Source organism: Tiliqua scincoides, chromosome 2 (genome assembly GCF_035046505.1).
Source record: "Tiliqua scincoides isolate rTilSci1 chromosome 2, rTilSci1.hap2, whole genome shotgun sequence".
Classification (NCBI taxonomy): domain Eukaryota; kingdom Metazoa; phylum Chordata; class Lepidosauria; order Squamata; family Scincidae; genus Tiliqua; species Tiliqua scincoides.
In genome coordinates, this window is record NC_089822.1 from 259,400,099 (window position 1) to 259,420,220 (window position 20,122).

General features: G+C 47.8%; 2 protein-coding genes across 2 annotated transcripts in view; both read left to right on the forward strand.

Moving 5' to 3' along the window:
* Positions 1-20,122, forward strand: part of LOC136639112 (tripartite motif-containing protein 10-like) — a 107,406-nt gene that overhangs the window by 13,177 nt on the left and 74,107 nt on the right. The window lies entirely within an intron of this gene.
* LOC136641959 (tripartite motif-containing protein 10-like) lies at positions 4,723-16,581 on the forward strand. The gene is made up of 7 exons (XM_066618098.1): positions 4,723-5,112; positions 5,559-5,654; positions 7,917-8,147; positions 9,982-10,004; positions 14,027-14,142; positions 15,773-16,107; positions 16,140-16,581. Exons 1-7 carry the CDS (start codon positions 4,723-4,725, stop codon positions 16,317-16,319), a joined length of 1,371 nt encoding a protein of 456 aa, XP_066474195.1. The 3' UTR covers positions 16,320-16,581.

Consider the following 20,122-nt stretch of genomic DNA (forward strand, 5'->3'; position numbering starts at 1 on the left):
TGCATTTGAATTTGGGCTTCTTTCCTTCTCACAACCCAATCCTATGCATGTTGTTGAGGTCTGAACCCAGGAAATCACTCAGGTCCTGTGCACAGGAGGGAATGCAACAAATGCTGTGGTGAACAGTCAGTTTGTAGCAAGTAACAGGGAGCAGCTGTTCCTGATTGCTGACTCTGTGCAGCTGATTGTGGGTGTGCCTTGTGCATATACCAAGGCCACAGACAATCACTCCTCGGTGAGTGAGGGTGAGCGTGTAGGGTGGTGAGTGTTAAGGAATAGGAATCAGGATGCCGTAATGTGTGTTGCTGTATGATTGACCAGTGTTGCTGTAAATATCCTTGTATATAATATATCTTGGTGATGGAACCTAACTCTCGTGTCAAGTGCCTCTTTGCCTTCTGAGAGATTGCCTTGGACATCAGCCTCGAGTTTCTGTTGTGCTGCCGTTTGATTTTGCTCTGCTGGAGACTCCTACACAGACCCAAACCTCCTGCAACACATGTCTACTCAGAAGTAAGTCCCATTAGAGTTACTCCCAGGAAAGTGTGGATAGGATTGAGCTGTCAGACTCTTGGGGAAGTAAGTCCCACTTTCCTGGGACTAAGCCCTATTGACTATAATGGGACTTACTTCTGAGTAGACCTGCCTAGGATTGGGCTTTTGGCCACACTTTTTTCTGAAATACAGTAGCAGGCAATTGGCAATGGAAGGGAGAGAATGTGAGGCAAGTGATTCTGGACCTTTGGAAGGTGCAGACCAGTGAGGGAGGGGTAGTAGGAGAGGTGCTAACTGCAATTATGAGATTGGGGCAGGGCTTTTTTTGTAATGGAACGCACTGGAACAACATTCTGGCACCTTTTCCCCCCTCTTCTCTGCCCCCACCTTTTCCCCCCCTGCCTGCACCCCCCACCCCTTTTTCCCCTCCTCCTTGCCCCCACCTTTTTTCCCCTGCCTGCACCACCCCGCTCTGCACTGCTGGCTAGGGAGGGATTTGAACCTCCAACCTTGTGCTCCACAGCCCAGCACTCTCTCCATTGGGCTATAGGAAAGCCTATTGTCAAAGTGTTCAGAACTAATATATAAGGTCTCTCTGGTGGCTCAGTGGTTAAACTATAGGTCTGTTGAGGCTCGGGGTTCAAATCCCACTGAGGAATATATATATATATATATATTGAAGGTGCTCCATGGCTGCAAAATATAAAGGTTGGTTGCCAGTTGCCAAAAGGGGGGCCAGTTGAGGCTGCAAAACTCCTCAAAGTTCAGTCCTAGGCAGGCTCTTTTTTGACCTTTTCTTTTTTTAAGTTCCAGTTAGGACTTAACCCACAGTTAAGCTCCTGGAGTGAGCCCCCTGCTGGAGGCTGTGTTGAGTGCTGGGAGAGTTACGACAAGCAAAAGAAAATATTTCTTTACTCAGCATGTGTTTGGTCTGTGGAACTCCTTGCCACAGGATGTGATGACAGCATCTGGCCTAGATTCCTTTAAAAGGGGATTGGACAAGTTTCTGGAGCTGCTGGAGATCCATGAGCTGCTGGAGATCTTTGGCAGAGTGGGTAGTGATAGCTGCATCGTCGGCAAAGAGGAAGTCACGCAGACATTTCAGCTGGACTTTGGACTTTGCTCTCAGTCTGGAGAGGTTGAAGAGCAAACAGTTTAACCTTTACACAAAAGAATATAAATGGACAGATACAGATCACCTCAAGTACCGCAGTGGTATGTGTACCACTGGCTGAGAAACACTGGTACAGAGGATCAAGTGCTGGACTTGAGGTTCCCATCCCCAGTCAGATAGGAGGCTCCCTGGCTTACCCTTTGTTTCAGCTTAGTCCTCTTGGGGCTACTGTGAGGATCAAAGTGGAGAGGATGATCCTGCAGGGTCACACCAAGAGTCCCAAGGCACCAGCCTCCCTTATTGCCTTTTTCTCAGCAGGCAGTATTGAGTTACATGATGCCTCTGAATATTCTTATATTCTGAATATTCTTATTCCATCCATCCATCCATCCATCATGACTTTAAGTGGAGTGGGTGGGGCTGTAGCCTGCTGTCCTCGCTAAGTGGGTCTGACACATTTCTAGACATACATGAAAGGTTGAAGGAGACAGAGAGACACCAAAATGGATAGCAAGAGAATGTCATAGGACTCGATCCTTGGAGTCTTCATCATCAGCTGTGGCCTCAGCCTCACCATCCATGGATGCAGCAGAAGTAAAGTGTCCCATCTGAATGGATAATAAATCTTGGATAATAAACATTTTAGGAGATTGACATAGTCATACGTCCCAATCTGCATAATGTCCCCAAACTCCATCTATAGAGTTTGCAAACTGCAGACTGAAACAAGCCCCTCCCCCATCCTTTGGCTTTCTGTGTGTAGTTGCTTCACCCTGCAGCAAAACAAGGTCCCAGGCAGGGCTGGCCCATCCATGTGGCCAACTGAAGCTGTCCTATGAGGTCACAGATTAGTGAGTGGGGGGTCTTCTCTGCTTCTCTTCTTTTCATTCCCTTTCCATTCCCTACATTGGAAAAGGAAGAGGGGAAGAGGTAATGTGGAGGGGAGGGGAGCGCTGAGTGAATACTTTGGCGAGTGAGAGGAACAGAGGCTGGCACATGGCTGGGAAGGAGGGGCAGCAATTGGCATGCCACCCCAGGGGTCACAGGATCTTGGGCAGGCCCAGCCTGGCATGCAGAGATAGGCTACTTCTAAAACTACTTCTAGTAGTAACTTCTGTTTCCGAACTGGATAGTGTGTGTCTTTGTGTGCACGTGCATAGGGGTTGATTTGCATGCCTCCAACTCTTTCAGGAAAAAGAGAAGCACCAATATGAACAACCAAATTGATGGCTGGAGTCAGAACAGAGGAAAGGGCAAACTTCTTTACCACGTGAATAATGAATCTGTGGAACTCCCTGTGCCAGGATGTTGTGAAGGCAGCAGGCCTGGATGTCTTTGAAAGGGTATTGGGCAAATTGATATAGGAAAAGTTCACCATAGTTTACAAGCCATGAGGACTGTATGCAACCTCCGTGTTTTAGGAGTAGCCTCCCTCCGAAATGCCAGACACAAGGGAGTGGCAACAGGATAGAGGTATCTGGTTGTCTTTTTGCTCCCTGAGGCATCTCGTGGGCCACTGTGAGATACAGAAAGCTGGACTAGATGGGCCTTTGGCCTGATCCAGCACGTCTCCTCTTCCCCTTGGCCACAGTACCCAGGGTGGGAATCTCCTTACTGTCTTTCTTCTACAGTCTCCTTTGGTTATTCATAGAGGTGTGTCACCCAGGGGCTTACCCTGGGCAGCAATCCCCAGCGGGGAAACAGGAGGACAAAAGGGGGCAAGCAGGGGTATCGGGATACAGGGAACTCTCCAAGGAATGTCCTGGAAGGCAAGGAGCCAGCCCAAGAGGGCGAGGCTCCTAAGTCTTTGCTGCAGTCAGCCTCCTCACCTCTGGGGTGGGGCAGAGGCCTCCTCAAAGACAGGACAGCCCAGGTGCAACTGCCCCTTCTAACAGAAAGGGTGGGACCTGCAGGAAGAGGATGGGAGATCTCACGAGATCTTAGCCCCAGGTGGGGCCAGGAAGAGGAGGGGCTAGGAGGAATGCCCAGGAGGATAAAAGGAGAGGAGACAGCCAAGGAGGGAGGAAGCACCTTCCTGAGCTCCATAAGCATGGCATGGCATCTAGTAGAGGAGAGGCAAACAAAGCGGGGAGACAGCCAGGGGCTGGCAGAGGTCCAAGACTCTGGCTCCTTGAGGAAAGAGCTTCCCAAGGGCTTTGGGAGATCCCCAAGTACAGAGGACTCAAGGAGCACCTCTAAGCTAGACCTACAAACCGGTGAGAGCAAAAAGGAGAGGAGGGCACCAGCCTGACCCAGCCCTTTCCAAAGAGACTACACTGACGCCAGAACCTACCTGCAGAGAACACCACGTGCCTGACACCTTTCCTGGTGAGGACTGTGGGAGAAAGGTCAGTGGGGCAACTGACCCCTTGATTTCAGGAAACTGGAAAGACTGTAACTGAAACTGTACCTAGGGGGTACTGGGGTCTTGTGAGGGAACAGGACCCCTCCGTGAATGTAAAAGCCGCAACTAAAGTAAAGAAGGTAAACAAACCCCTTTTTTCGGCACCCCGTTATTTGCACTGGCCAGGGAGAGACTGGGCAGGTCTAGACGGTACAGCAGAACCAATACCCCGGGGATCCGCCCTCGATATGGACTTCACAAGGTGTTTGAAAATGGATTTATTTTTTCACAGGTTTCATGATTTGAAACAATGAAACAGACAGAAAGTTTTATTCCAAAGTTCTCAATTTTATTAATTTTAAATTCTTTAAAAGTGCACCAGGCAGGTGACAGAGTGTCAGGAGATGTGGCCCTGGTATTCCTTCTAACTAGAAAAGTTATCTACAGGTATTAATTACTGGAAAATTTCTTGAACACTGAGGGTTTTCTGTTTTCATTTTGATCTCTTAAAGACCAAAATGTGGTGTTTTATGTGTTTATGTGATTATCAACAAAAACAAACACCTCCCATTATTAGTCCTACAAACTGGGCACCACGGTGGAAAATTCACAGATCTTCTGCAATGGGCAGTCTGTGAAATAGTTATTCCTCAGGTGGTATTTCTTCTGTTGCTCACCGACACCCACCTGCTGTTCTTGTACAGGTCTCAGAAGCTGCCTGAATCCATCCACGGAGTCTTGATCAGCCATGGTCTCAGTCTCACCATCCATGGATGTAGAGGAAGAAGTCAAGTGTCCCATCTGCTTGGAGTACCTGACAGACCCTGTGTCCGTGGACTGTGGCCACAACTTCTGCAAGGACTGCATCACCAACTACTGTGAGAAGTGGAAAGATCTGGGGAACTTGAAGTGTGCCCTTTGCAAAGCTAAAATCAAGAGAGGAAATTTCCAGCCAAACTGGCAACTGGCAAATATAGAAGAAAAAATTAAATGTCTGTCATTTTACTGGGGAAAAGAGCATTTATGTTTGAGACACAAGGAAAAACTCCACCTGTTCTGCAAAGAAGACCAGGAGTTGTTGTGTCTGATTTGTGAGAGATCCCCAGAACATCGATCACATACAGTCCTGCTTTTGGAAGAGGCTGCCAAGGAATGCAAGGTGAGTGACTTTAAATCTCAAGGGCCAGTGATGGGTGTAACATGCAGCTTGGTTGGAGAGAAGTCCTTGTGGGAAGACTTGTAACATGGAGGCCCACAGCAGGAAAAGGGTTTGCCTGCTCCAGGTTATGACACATCTTTAGAATCAGTGCTCCTGATGTCAGGATTGGACACAAGGGGAGGTTGAAGGGCATTCTTTCCCATCTCCCTCTCAGGGATAAACACTAATTGACTAGTCCCAACTGCAATCTCCTTCTGTGCATGTAAGATACCATTATCAGACACCAAGTCCAGAGACCTGCCCAGAAGGCACTGAAATGCAAGGAACAAGCATACACCTCAACTGCTTTCCCATTCTTATGCAGAGTTCAAACACTCCTTTAGATAGTAAACCCCCTTCCCTCCCCTGAAAAAGAATCCAAACAGAAACGTTTCTCTTTGCTGCAGGACCAATTGTGTAGCTGTCTGGAAGATCTGAGGCAGGAGCGAGGGATAATTCTGGCAAGCAAAGCAGGATCAGAAAAGGAAAGCCGAGACCTGCTCGTAAGTGTTCCTGTTGCATTGGAAGTGAACAGCTACTAGAACCCATATCTGTAAATAGTAATAATAATACAGGTATTTATATACCGCCTTTCTTGGTCGTCAGATTTCTCCTCAGACTTTATTCAAGGCCGTTTACATAGGCAGGCTATTTGAATCCCCGCAGGGATTTTTACAACTGAAAGAAGGTTCTATCTTTCAAGAACCACAACATTCAGATGTTTCTTTCTGATCTGGTTTCACATTCTGGCCTCCATCCTCCCATGCTCAGAGCAGTTGGAATAACTCGGCTCAGCTTGTCAGCTGCTTCAAGGTCACACGGTGCCAGTGGCCTCGAACTGGCGACCTGCAGATGTTATCTTCAGGCAAACGGAGGCTCTGCCCTCTAGACCAAGGGTGTCCAAAGTGTTTGGCAGGAGGGCCGCATGAGCTTTCTGACACTGTGTCGGGGGCAGGGGAAAAATCTGAATAAATTTGCATAAGTTTATATAAATGAATATATTAAAGATGAACTTATATGAATGAATGAATGTCTTGCAATAGCTCAAGGTCTATAAAAGGCCTTGCACAAAACAATGCTGGCCTTTCCTTTGCTGCCGCTACTGCATCACAGACATGAAACAAAAAGCAGTGGCATTAGCATAAAAGCCCTTGTATACGAAGTTCCCCCAAATGGGCTGCTTATTAGCTCCTCTATCCCTGCAGCCTCTCACTGTGCCGAACTCTCTATCAGATCCCATTCATGCTTCCATTCCCATTTCCTACTGCTACTGTCACTAGCTTTTTGTTCTCTAACCTCCCTATCCTCATCCCATAGTGATGAGGAGTTCCAAACCGGATGCCCCTCAGCTCCTGTTGGGTTTCCCTCATGGGTCAGTTTAGACTTGCCATGTCCATGTTTAGACAGCCATGTCCATGACTTTGTGTACCTTGGCTCAACGATCTCTGACACTCTTTCTCTCGATACCGAGCTAAACAAGCGCATCGGTAAAGCAGCTACCATGTTTTCCAGACTCACAAAGAGAGCCTGGTCCAACAAGAAGCTAACGGAACATACCAAGATCCAGGTCTACAGAGCTTGCGTCCTGAGTACACTTCTGTACTGCAGAGAGTCATGGACTCTTCGCTCACAACAGGAGGGGAAACTGAACGCTTTCCACATGCGATGCCTCCAACGCATCCTCGGCATCACCTGGCAGGACAAAGTTCCAAACAACACAGTCCTGGAACGTGCTAGAATCCCTAGCATGTATTCACTGCTGAAACAGAGACGCCTGCGTTGGCTCGGTCATGTTGTGAGAATGGATGATGGGCGGATCCCAAAGGATCTCCTCTATGGAGAACTCGTACAAGGAAAGCGCCCTACAGGTAGACCACAGCTGCGATACAAGGACATCTGCAAGAGGGATCTGAAGGCCTTAGGGATGGACCTCAACAAGTGGGAAACCCTGGCCTCTGAGCGGCCCGCTTGGAGGCAGGCTGTGCAGCATGGCCTTTCCCAGTTTGAAGAGACACTTTGCCAACAGTCTGAGGCAAAGAGGCAAAGAAGGAAGGCCCATAGTCAGGGAGACAGACCAGGGACAGACTGCACTTGCTCCCAGTGTGGAAGGGATTGTCACTCCCGGATTGGCCTTTTCAGCCACACTAGACGCTGTGCCAGAACCACCTTTCAGAGCGCGATACCATAGTCTTTCGAGACTGGAGGTTACCAATACAATACAGTTTAGAAGCTCTTTTGCCAGCTTTTTAACGTTATGTGCCAGCAGTCTGGTTCCATTCTGGTTCAAGTGAAGCCTGTCCCTCTTGTACAGGCCCTGATTGTCGAAAATGTTCCCCAGTGCCTAACAAATCTAAACCCCTCCTCTTTATACCACTGTCCAATCCACGCATTGAGACCCCTGATCTTGGCCTGCCTAGCTGGCCCTGCATGTAGAACAGGAGGCACTTCCGAGAATTGGAGAAATTTCTGGAGGAAAAGTTCATTACAGGATACAAGTCATGGTAGGTATGTGCAAATTCTTGGTTTTATAGGTAGGCTGCCTCTGAGTGCCAGATGCAGGGGAGGGCACTGGGGTGTGCTCCCTGGGGCATTTGGTGGACCACTGTGAGATACAGAAAGCTGGACTAGATGGACCTTTGGCCTGATCCAGTGGGGCTCTTATGTTCTTAACGCTACCTTTGGGGTCCTGGATTTAAGCTTCCTACCCAATAGCCTAAATATTCCTGACATTTCTCTCCTTTCCTCTTTACAACTACTTGTTGCAGGGACAAATAGAAGAAAAGAAGACAACGACAGAGGCTGTTTTCAACCAACTACACCAGTTTCTGGAAAAACAAAAGACGTTTCTCCTCTCGCAGTTGGAAGAGCTGGAGAAGGAAATTGCAACCAGAAGAGAGGAGCACATGGCCAGACGGGTGGAGGAACTGTCCGCCCTTGAAGGTCTCATCCAGCAGATGGAGGAGAAATGCCAGCAGCCAGCAAGCGAGCTCCTGAAGGTGAGAGGGGGTAGAAATAGCTCAGGTTCCTCCCCAGGGGAAGAAACTGCTCTGTGCTTCCTTGACCTACACAAGAATGAAGGACTCAGCGTGTTGTGCTGCTGAAGAGCCTAATCTGGAGATACGCATGCCGGCTTACCACCAGTGTGCACTGTCAGGGCTTAGCACCAGCCGAGCACCAGAGCTAGTTCAGCATGAACCAGAGCTGGGCTTGCACTGGTGGAAAGCTGCTGCTCTGCCGCTTTGTGATCATCTGAACCCCAGGGCAGTGGAGAGGTAGGTGGGGACATGGGGGGAGCGGTGAGGCAGCGTCTCAGGGCGAGGGGAGGTGGGGAGAGGGGTGGGGAGATTTTGTGCTGGGGAGGGGGCCGGGTGGGGGAAGGGCAGGACCTGCGGAACTCAGCTCTACCAGATCCTGAACTCCTTGTCGGGCTGCATGGTCTGAGATGGAACACTCCAGAGCTACTGCAAAACCCCATTGTGGGGCCACTTTCCTTACCTGGAGAAAGGGAACAAACATCCCCTTCCCTGGAGGAGCCACCAGAAGCTGCCCTGTGGTGCTCAGGATGCTGCATCAGCTGTTTTCAGCACCCCGTCAGTCCCACACGCCAGGCAGCTCAGGCCTGGGCTGAAAGACCTCTCTTAGGTACATGCGCACTCAAGAGAAATCAGTCAGTTCATTTTATTTCAGTGTGGCCTGCAGGTTCCCAAGATTCTGGAATCTGTTCTCATGGCTACTTCCTGACCACTGTTTTCCCTCCAGCTCTGCTCAGTTCTGCTGCTCTCAAGCCCCGCTAATGGGCTTCTGTGGTGCTCCAGTGGAGCCTCACCCACTGTCCAGGATCTGTGCAGAGAAAGAGAGACCCGGGGCATCTGGAATGCATGTGCTGGAAGCCTGATAATGGAGGGGAATCCCTGCCTGGGCATGCCCCAATCTCACCCTGAAGAAGACAAGAATGAATGGGAAGCATGGGCCTGAGTGACTGCCCTGGATTGCTGGTCACCAAAGGATTTATGGGGGGGGGGGTGTCCTATCTCTAGCTGAGCAAGGGAGAGGGACATGAAAGGGCAGCAGTGTCATCTCCACACTCAGCAGAAGATGTCCTGGGTCTCTCTTCTTTCTCATACTTGGTTTCAACAACAGCAGGGGAAGCTCAAGCAGAGCCCTCCCCTTGGCGGTGTTCCAAACCACTGTGGCTCCTGGGGCCACACCTCCAGGGGTGCTACCCCCACCTGGAGGTGCCAAACCCCATGCCCACTGCATCCCGCCGGAACCGTTCTGAGAGCCAGATATGCCGCCTGCAGTTTCCTTGGAAGTGACTATTTTTGGGATTTAGAAGGCCACGCGTGGCTTCCCTGGCCCTCAGAATATCTGTGGGAGGGAGCCCTCAGGGGGCAGCCCTCAGATTGGCAGACTGATCCTTATCAGCAACCAACTGAGTGCCATGGAAGGGGGCAATGGATGGATGCACGGCAAGCGTGGTGTCTGGGGTATTTGACCCCCTTGCTCCCTGAAGATATGCCTCTGCCTCCCCTTCTATCTTATACTGATGGAGATCCCAGGTTACGGACAGAGGTCAAGGCCATTAGCTGGGTCTGACAATAGATCAGGAGGTGTGACACAGAATTGATGGATCAGGACAAGAAAAAGGAAACTTTTCTTTGCCCAGCTTGTGATTATTCTGTGGAGCTGCACCTCAGTCCTTGAGTGGAGTGTGGAAGATGGATCACTACCAACTGGACAGTGGAGGACCAGAGAGCACCTCTGTGCAGGGTGTGAAAAGTCTGACTTGCTTGTGGCAGGCGCTGAGATCTTTTTCTTTTTTTCCCCCAGGATATTAGGAAGACCTTGCAGAGGTACGTGGATCCCACTCGTTTCCCTTCTTGTCACCTGATGCTGGGAATGGTCTGTTAAGAACGTGGTTCTCTCATGGCTCTTGGGGAGAGAATGCAGGACTCCCCACCCTCCAGTGCTCCACTCAGGGCCTCTCTTTACAACATTCCATCTGCAAATCCATCAGGGCTGCCAGACATCTGTCCCCTTCCCTCAGCTACAAAGGTGCCTGCTGTACCTGTTGTATTTTATATCCATTTACACCAAGAACATAAGAAGAGCCCCACTGGATCAGGCCAAAGGCCCATCTAGTCCAACTTCCTGTATCTCACAGTGGCCCCAGGGAGCACACAAGACACCAGACACAACCTGTGGCCTGATGCCCTCCCCTGCATCTGGCTATCAGAGGCAGCCTGTCTCCAAAACCAAGAGCTTGCACATACCTACTATGACTTGTAAACTGTATTGAACTTCTCCTCCAGAAATTTGTCCAATCCCCTCTTAAAGGCATCCAGGCAAGATGCCATAACCACTTCTTGTGGTAAGGTGTTCCACAAACTAATTACATGCTGGGTAAAGGAATATTTTCTTCTGTCTGTCCTAACTCTCCCAACACTCAATTTTCGTGGATGTCCTCTGGTTCTAGTGTTATGCGAGAGGGAAAAAAGCGTCTCTCTATCCACTCTGTTCACCCCCTGCATGATTTGGTATGTCTCAATCATGCGCCTCAGGCACCTGTTTTCTAGACTGAAGAGTCCCAAACGCTGTAGCCTTTCCTCATAGGGAAGGTGCCCCAGCCCAGTAATCATTTCAGTTGCTCTCTTTTGCACCTTTTCCAACTCCACTATATCCTTTTTGAGATGTGGCTACGAGAACTAGACACAATACCCCAGGTGTGGCCTAACCATTGATTTGTACAACGGCATTACAATATTAGCCATCTTATTATCAGTGCCTTTCCTAATGATCCCAAGCATGGAATTAGCCCTCTTCGCTGCCACCGCACATTGGGTCGACACTTTCATAGAGCTGTCCACCAGCACCCCAAGAGCTCTCTCCTGAATTGTCACAGACAGCTCAGAACCCATTAGCCTATATGTAGAGTTTTGATTCTTTGCCCCAATGTGCATGACTTTACATTTATTTACATTGAAACGCATCTGCCATTTTGCTGCCCAGTCTCCCAGTTTGGAGAGATCCTTCCGGAGCTCTTCACAATCTCTTCTGGTCTTCACCACTTGGAAAAGTTTGGTGTCATCTGCAAACTTGGCCACCTCGCTGCTTAGCCCTGCCTCCAGGTCATTTATGAACAGGTTGAAGAGCACCGGTCCCAGGACAGATCCTTGGGGCACACCTCTTTCCACTGTGAAAACTGCCCATTGACATCCACTCCCTGCTTCCTGAACCCCAACCAGTTCCTAATCCAGGATAGGACCTGCCTTCTAATTCCCTGACTGTGGAGCTTTCTCAGCAGTCTTTGGTGAGGGACCGTGTCAAACGCTTTCTGAATGTCCAGATATATAATGTCCACAGGTTCTCCCGCATCCACATGCCTGTTGAACTTTTCAAAAAATTCTAAAGGGTTTGAGAGGCAAGACTTACCCTTACAGAAGTCAGGCTGATTCTCCCTCAGCAAGGCTTGTTCGTCTATGTGTTTTAAGATTTTATCTTTGATGAGGCATTCCACCATCTTACCTGGAACAGACATTAGGCTGACCGGTCTATACTTTCCCGGGCCTCCCCCTCCTTCCCTTTTTAAAGATTGGTGTGATATTTGCTGTCCTTCAATCTTATGGCACCATGGCTGTTTCCAGGGATAAGTTGTATATTTTAGTCAAGAGATCAGCATCTTCATTCTTCAGTTCCTTAATAACTCTTGGGTGGATGCCATCAGGGCCTGGTGACTTATTGATCTCTAATTTGTCTATTACAGATACAGGTAAGGAAAATCGGTTAAGGCTGGGACTACACAGGTTACAGATGAGGCCATCGATTACAACATACATAAGTCCAAAAAAAAGAGAAGAAAAAATTGATCATGTCTATAAACAGGTTATTCATCAATACTAAAATTATCATATTTGTTAATCTACTGATTAATAACTTAACTAAACAATCAATATTTTTTATCTAAAATTATCTATTCAATCATAAAAAGACTTCACATTTTTACTTATACGCTCTTGTCACTAAACTAAAATTTAAAATAAAATATTTCTTATCTGACTCTTAATTTCTGATGTTGCATTTAAGAGGAATGTTTCCAGTTTAAATGGTAATACACACTTCAATATCTCTTGTAACAGTTTATATATCATTTTCCAATATTTCTTTGCTTTTTTGCATATCCACCATATATAATAAAAAATTCCCTCAATTTTTTACTTAACCAACATTTGTTTGATGACCCAGGGTACATTTTTACGATTTTCTCTGGAATTAAATACCATCTATAAAATATTTTATATAATTTCTTTTTTAAAGCATAACCCTTTTAGTTACCTTAATACCACTTTAGTCTTCACAATATTTGTGTTCCAAGTTTCCATTTACTTTGATTTAATATAATTAATGGAATTGGTCTTTAATTTGTCAATTAGATCTGAAACATCTTCTCTTTTAACTTCTACCCGACTTAATTCCTTGGTCAAGAGGGGCTGTTCAGGTGGCGGTATCTGCCCAAGGTGTTCCGTCGTGAAGACAGATGCAAAGAACTCATTTAATTTCTCAGCTATTTCTAAGTCTCCTTTTACCTCCCCTTTCTCTCCCTCACCATCCGGGGGGCCAACTGCTTCTCTGGTGGGTTTCTTGCTTCTAACATATTTGAAGAAGTTTTTATTATTCCCCTTAATGTTACTGGCCATGCGTTCCTCATAGTCTCTCTTGGCCTCCCGTAGCACCTTCTGACATTTCTTTTGCCACAGTTTATGTTGCTTTTTATTCTCCTTATTAGGGCAAGACTTCCATTTATGGAAGGAAGTTTCCTTGTCCTTTACAGCCTCTCCGTCTTGACTTGTTAGCCATGTGGACACGCTCCTGGACTTAGTCAAGCCCTTCTTCCTTTGCGGTATACACTTCTGCTGGGCCTTTATTACTGTTGATTTAAACAGCTTCAATGCACTCTGGAGAGATTGGATCCTCTTTACCTTCCCTTTCAACTTCTTCCTAACCAGTATCCTCATTTGAGGGAAGTCCGCCCTTCGGAAGTCAAGGGTTTTTGTGTCAGATTTGTTTGGCACTCTTCCCCGACATTCATGGTGAAACTAATTGCAGCATGGTCACTGTTCCCCAACAGCTCTCTAACCAGGTTCTGTGTGCCACACAATATTAAATCCAGAGTCGCCTGTCCTCTGGTGGGCTCCATGACTAGTTTCTCTAAACCACAGTCATTTAGCATGTCAAGAAAACTGGTTTCTCTTTCATGACCAGAGCACGAATTGATCAAGTCGACGTGAAGATAATTGAAGTCCCCCATGATTACCACCCTGTCCCTCCTCGACACCTCCCTGATCTGTTTCCTCATTTCAAGGTCCTCTACTGGTTTCTGGTCCGGAGGACGATAGCATGCCCCCACTATTACATCGCTCCTCAAACCTGATAATTTAACCCACAGAGATTGTATGGTGGAGTCAGACCTGCCTTCAATATCTACTTTGCTGGACTCCACCTCTTCTTTAACACAAATGGCCACCCCACCACCAACACACCCCTCTCTGTCCCTCCTGTAGAGTTTATAGCCCGGGATTGCGGTATCCCACTGTTTCTCCGCATTCCACCATGTTTGCGTTATGCCCACTATATCAATGATTTCCCTAGTCACCAAATATTCCAGTTCCTCCATCTTTGCTCATAGACTTTGGGTATTAGCATAAAAGCACTTGTATACTGCCATTGCTAGAGAATCTTCCTCACCTGAACACCTCCCATCAGTTCTTGCCCATCAGGGTTTCTGCTCTTTTCTTCTCCTGCATGTCATCCTTTTACTCCAGTCAGGAATTCCAGTTGTGTGGAGTGTGAGATCAGATATTTTCCTCCTCCACATTAGGTATGAGAAGAAAGCATTTTGGAATCCTGTGGCTTTTCCTCCTGAACTGACCTGCAGAATCTGGGGATTCTTTGATGTAAAACCCCTTTTGAAGGGTGTCATGGAACAATTCCCAGGTAATCAAGAATGATGTACAAGGATGCATATGATGGGCAGGTTTTGATAGGACTTCCCATGGTGCAAGGGCTGAGAGGAAGGTGGGGAGAGCTCATCAAGGTTCAAGAACAGATTTTTCTTTTTGCAATATTATTAGTAGAACAACTGTGTTTGCCTGAATGTCAGCCAGTGAGCAGCAGGGACTGAGCAGAGGACCGCCTCCCCCCAACCAGGGAGACAGAGGCCCCTGGTAAAGATAGAGGCAAGGGGGGGACCCAAAGGGAATGCAAGCCTGAAAATAAGTTAGCTCACCATTCTTTAAGTCCCAGCACAGCAAACTTCCCTGCACCTGCATCCAATTCAGAGAGCACCTGAGAGCCCTATGCTATGCATGTCCACTCAGAAGCAAGTCCCACCAGTTGTGTAGCTAAGGGGGTGCAGGGTGTGGCAGTTGCACCAGGCATCTAGTTTTAGGGGGGCAAGAAGCTGAGTTTGATACTAGTGGCCAAAATTGTGAAAAGCTTGATAGGTACGAATAATACCACCATGTTATATATCATTGGAAAGGTAATTTAATGCAGAATGCAATGAAACAAACTTCATTGGAATATCTGTATTCTATCAAAAGTTATGACCAATTAACCAGAAAATGAAAACGCAATAGCCTTATGGAACAGAAAGTGGATTTTTCGTAACTCAAAACTGACCTATGAGACTGATTGTTCTGAGAGCCAATGAGACGTTATATGATACAACATGGAACCAAGACGGTGTTCATATGAGTCTGCTCTCATTTCCATGTATCATAATTCAGTCACCCTGCTAACCGGGTAAAGAGGCACTTTTTCAAGTGGAGCATCTCTTATATTGAGCAGGAGGAGAATTACTGTCCCTCTTCAGCCCAGCACAGTGTCTCTAACCAATAAGGGGCACACTTTCAATTTAGTTAAATTTGATTTTGTCGTGGGGAGGGGGCTACAAAATCTTCTTTGACCGCAGGTAGTAGATAGATGCATTAGCTATGCCACTGCCTGAGGGGTGGCGGCAGAGCAAGTAGGTGGCGAGCTTCTGGGAAAGGAGCCAGGTTTTTCCTCAATTTTCACTTTTTAAAAAACATGGGTGTGATATCACTTCCGGGGCATCATTTTGAACTTGGCACAGGGCTACACGATCATTAGCTCTGCCACTGAGTCCCACCATAGTCAATGAGACCTACTCAGATGGGATTGCAGCCCAAGCCCAAGCACATCTATCTGGAAGCCAGCCCCAGCATAGTCTATGGGGCTACTCCCAGGGAACATGGTTAGGACTGCAGCCTGAGCCCAAAGCAATGCATCTCTGCTCAGAAGCCAGCCCCACCATAGTCTATGGGGAGTGAGTCCATCCAGCAAACGGGCTCTGTTGGCCACACTCAGGCCCCCAAGGGACTGCTTTGCCCTCTCCCTCCCAATCACAGAGGGTAAGTCACGGCCCCCTCAGTCTGCTCCTCCATGTTGCCCAGCAACAGCCAGGCAGCCAATCAGCTGCCCATCACCTCCCACCTCTGCCCCATACCTGACTGGTCACCACCCCACAGCCCTTCCTGTCGCTGTGGCTCCCGATGACTCTCCTGATTCTGCTTCTCTCTCCTCCTCCCCTTCATTCCTACAGAAAATGTGACTCTGGATCCAGACACGGCTCATCCCTGGCTCGTCCTGTCTGAGGATCACAAAAGTGTGAGATGTGGAGCTGAATGTCAAGATCTGCCCAACAATCCTGAGAGATTTGAGTTTGTGTTTTGTGTGCTGGACCGTGAGGGCTTCACAGAAGGCAGACACTTCTGGGAGGTCATTGTGGGAGATTTTGGAGTGAGGGCTGTGGGGGTTGCCAAGAAGTGCGTGAGGAGAAAGGGCATGTCTGATATTAGTCCTGAGGAAGGGATCTGGGCTGTGGGTAAGTGGGGACGTCAGTACAGAGTTCTTAATCCCCCCCAAATACCCCCCTCTGTCCCTGAGCCAGGAGCACAAGAGGAGCTCAGGGACAAGAGGAGCACAAGAGGATCCGAGTGACTCTGGACTGTGCTGGGGAGCAGGTGGCCTTTTTTGATGCTGACATAGGAGTCCATCTCTACACTCACTCAGGAGCCTCCTTCTGTGGAGAGACCCTCCTCCCCTTCTTTTGGATGGATGATAAAGCCCACCTGAGACTCTCTCCCTGAGGCAGTCGCAGGATCTTCTTCTCAGGCTCTGCTGGCTTTGCTCTCAAGATCACCCCTATTTTACCACAGCTGCTCTCCTATGTAGATACTTCAAGACCCAGCAGCTGCCTGCCTGCCTGTGGAGTCACATGCTGGCAAACCATCTCCCTGCAAGCTGATCAATGTGGAAAGGGAAACAGCTACTCCAATTCACATTTACTCACAAGTAGGCAATGTTTAATGGTTGCTTGCTATGCTGCTGTGACTTTTTTCCCCTGCACTTTAAAACCAGTTTGTTTCCAAGAAAGTGTGGATAGGATTGGACTGCCCAGTATAGTTGTTCATACAAGTAGCCTGCAAATCTTAAATGGATCTTGTAAGTTTAATCCCAGTCTGTGTGTTGGGAGGGGAATAATGTGTCTTCTGCCTGTTTTGCTCCTGTGACTATGTCTGCTGACAGCCACAAGCATAGGATACATATGTGCCACTTCTATGACAGTGATTACACCGGATAAAAATGCTGTAAGGTTGGAATTTGGAATAAAAACACATAACACCACTTCCAGTTCCTTTTTTTTTTTTTTTTTTAGATAACACCACCATCCATGAAAAATTAAACCATTTTGGACACTTCTAATGATAGCCTAATCTGAGGCAGAAATGGGTGTTCCACTAGGCAGGCCTGTCCCTTGGGGAGGGCAACTCAGGCCCCCCACCTGGTTCTGCACATGGAGGGACTCGCAGAGACACTTCTGGTCTCCCTGTGTCACTGTTGCAAGCAGGCATCTTGATGAGAAGCGGCTTCAGAAGTGGCGACAGAAGTGCAGGGGGAGGCTGGGGCTGGTCTGCGCCTCTCCTGTAGTGGAGCACTGAAGGCTGGGCAAAGTCACAGAGAAGGAGAGACCATCTTTGGCACGTTTACTCAGAAGTAAGTCCCATTTGTTTCAATGGCAATTATTCCCAGGTAGGAGTGTTCAGGACGGAGCCTTTAGGCAAAGAAGGCAGTGGTTTAGCCCTACAATAAATTAATGACAAATACCATCAGTTCTTGTTACCTGCTACAGTTAGCTACTGTTTTGCCAGATTCCAAGGCCAAGCTTTGCTTAGAGAACCGATTTCCACTTTCAGCTAATTAGCTCCCCTTTTTCCCCCTAGTTCTAGTTAATACTAATAATTATCTGCTACAGTTAGCTACTCTTTTGCCAGATTGCAAGGCCAAGCTCCGCTTAGAGAACCTAAGTCCACTTTAAGCTAATTAGCTCCCCTTCTTTCCCCCTAGTTCTGCCCTGCAGCACTGCTGAACCCCACTACCAGGGCACCTGGCCTGTTCCACCTGCAGAGGTCCTCCTTCCTCCTCTCTCCTGCCAGCAGCTCCTCCTGCTACTACAGCAGCACCTTGGTCATCAGCAGGTCTTTGGTTCAGCAGCCACACACCAGTCTCCAAAGTCCATTCACCCACCTGTCCTTTAGTCAGTTAGTCCATCAGTAGTTCCAGTTGTTCATCAGTCATTAGTTCCTCAGTCCATTAATCCTGTCCTTTCCTTCAGTTCAGTTCCTTCCTTCAAGGTTTTCTCCTCCTACTTCCCAACAAGCGCTCCCTTCATCAGGTGCTGCTTTTATTCCTTAATAACCTGGTTGCCTCTAGTGGCTGCAGCTGTTCAGCACACCCTCTACTAGTTAGAGCCCTGAGATTCACCTTATGCTTGCCTGCCAAAGTAAGGGACCACTGTTGACACCACCACTCTTGGCATCCTATCTCCTCCAGGGATCTTGTGCATTTCCATTAGAGCTTCTTGGAAAACCTAAAGAATATCAAATTAGTGAGTCCTGAATCATTGAGCCTATGGGGAAAAATGGGTTAGATTCCCTCAGTGCGCTGAATGTTGTGGCGATGATTTTTCTGTGCTTGCTAACCCTGGATTCATTGAAGGTTGCTGGCCCAACAACAAGGCCTCAGATTTCAGTGGGGGGGGGGGCATTGCTTCACCAGTCCTCCTCCCCCACCTGTCTCTTGGCTCCTTCCCTTGGTTTGCCCCAGCCCGAAAACAAACCTTAGGTAGTCTTCCAAAGACCTCCCATCATCACCAGGGTTGTGAATGTTCAGCTGGAATGCCCAAGATGGTGGGCATAGTCTGGGAGCAGACACAGATGTGTCCAACTATTCTCCATGGGCCAACCCATGCCTGTTTGATGCGGCTCCAGCCCAGTATTAGTGGATAACAAGAATATAATTGCAGATAAGGAGAGGTAGGTGGCAATTCTACCCCTCGCAGATATAAATAAAACTGACTGTAGGTCATCTGCCATCTCTTGTGCCCCTTGCATGTCAGTTTGCATGAAGGAGTCCCACAGACAGGGGTGAAGAATGAAAGTTGCTCTGATCCAGTTGCAAAAGGCCGGGGAGTGGGTGGGCAGAAAGGTGCCTGAGGAGAGCAGGGCTCCCCAGGACAGGTGAGTTTTCTAGTTCAGGCTCTTAAGCCTGATATGGGAGACTGACTGGAAACTGCTTCTGCCTCTGCTTTCAACAATTGTGGACAACAATGACCTGCAGACAGGTCCAGGTGAGGTGAGGTGGCCAAGTTTGCAGGTGACACCAAACTTTTCCAAGTGGTAAAGACCAGAAGAGATTGTGAAGAGCTCCAAAAGGATCACTCCAAACTGGGAGAATGGGCTGCAAAATGGCAGATGCTTTTCAATGTAAGTAAATATAAAGTCATGCACATAGGGGCAAAGAAGCAAAACTTTAAATATAGGCTAATGGATTCTGAGCTATCTGAGACAGATCAGGAGAGAGATCTTAGAGTGCTTGTGGACAACTCAATGAAAGTGTCAACCCAAAGTGCGGCGGCACTGAAGAAGGCTAATTCCAGGCTTGAGATCATTAGAAAAGATATTGAGAATAAGATGGCTAATGTTATAATGCCTTTGTACAAATCGATGGTAAGGCCACACCTGGAGTATTGTGTCCAGTTCTGGTCTCCACAAGTAGTAGGATGTACATACTTTATGTCAAACTAACTTTGACGGCTGAAGTCCCGCCCCTTTTTACCAGAAATTCCGCCCCCTAAGGGGGTTCAAGTGACCCCTCAAACAACTGCCCCCAAGACTGTCGACCACTAGGGAGGGGTTTTGTAGCACCCCGACATTTGGTTTGGTGAGAAAAGGAGCCCCACAATAAAGTGTTGGAAAGGGGTTCATGTGACCCCTCAAACAACATTCTCCTTTCCCCTTGACCACTAGGGAAGGGATTTGTAGCACCCCGACAATTGGTTTGGCCGGAAAAGGAGCCTGCCAATAAAGTGTTGGAAAGGGGTTTATATGACCCCTTAAACAGCTCGTCCCATCACTGTTGACCAATAGGAATTGGCTTTCAGGAACATGTCCGGGCATGCCAGGGCATGCCCCTGTATTTAAGACCCCGGCCCGAGTGTAAAAAAATTAAAAATAAAAATGGAGACTGTAGACGGGCAGTGTTTGGGTACAACTATCAATTTTTATAACGCTGTGGATCCCCGTAGTAATTCACTTGAATGGGGTACACACATGGATGATTCAATTGGAAAGGAAGGTCCCCCTTGAGAGTGAAGAACCAGAGCCCTGTATTGGACCTCCAGAAGGGGTTTTATACAGGGGTAGTTCTCTGCCTGACAGCCAGGAAAGTGAAGTGGATTCAGCACCCTATTGGACGCAATCCATGGTAAGCAAAAAAAAAAATGTTTGTTTTTTTTTTTGGGGGGGAGAGTATGGGATGGTTTCGATATCAGGTACATGGGGTGGAGTGGAAATAGTTTGCAAATTTCTTTTTAAAAAAAAATCAGACTGGT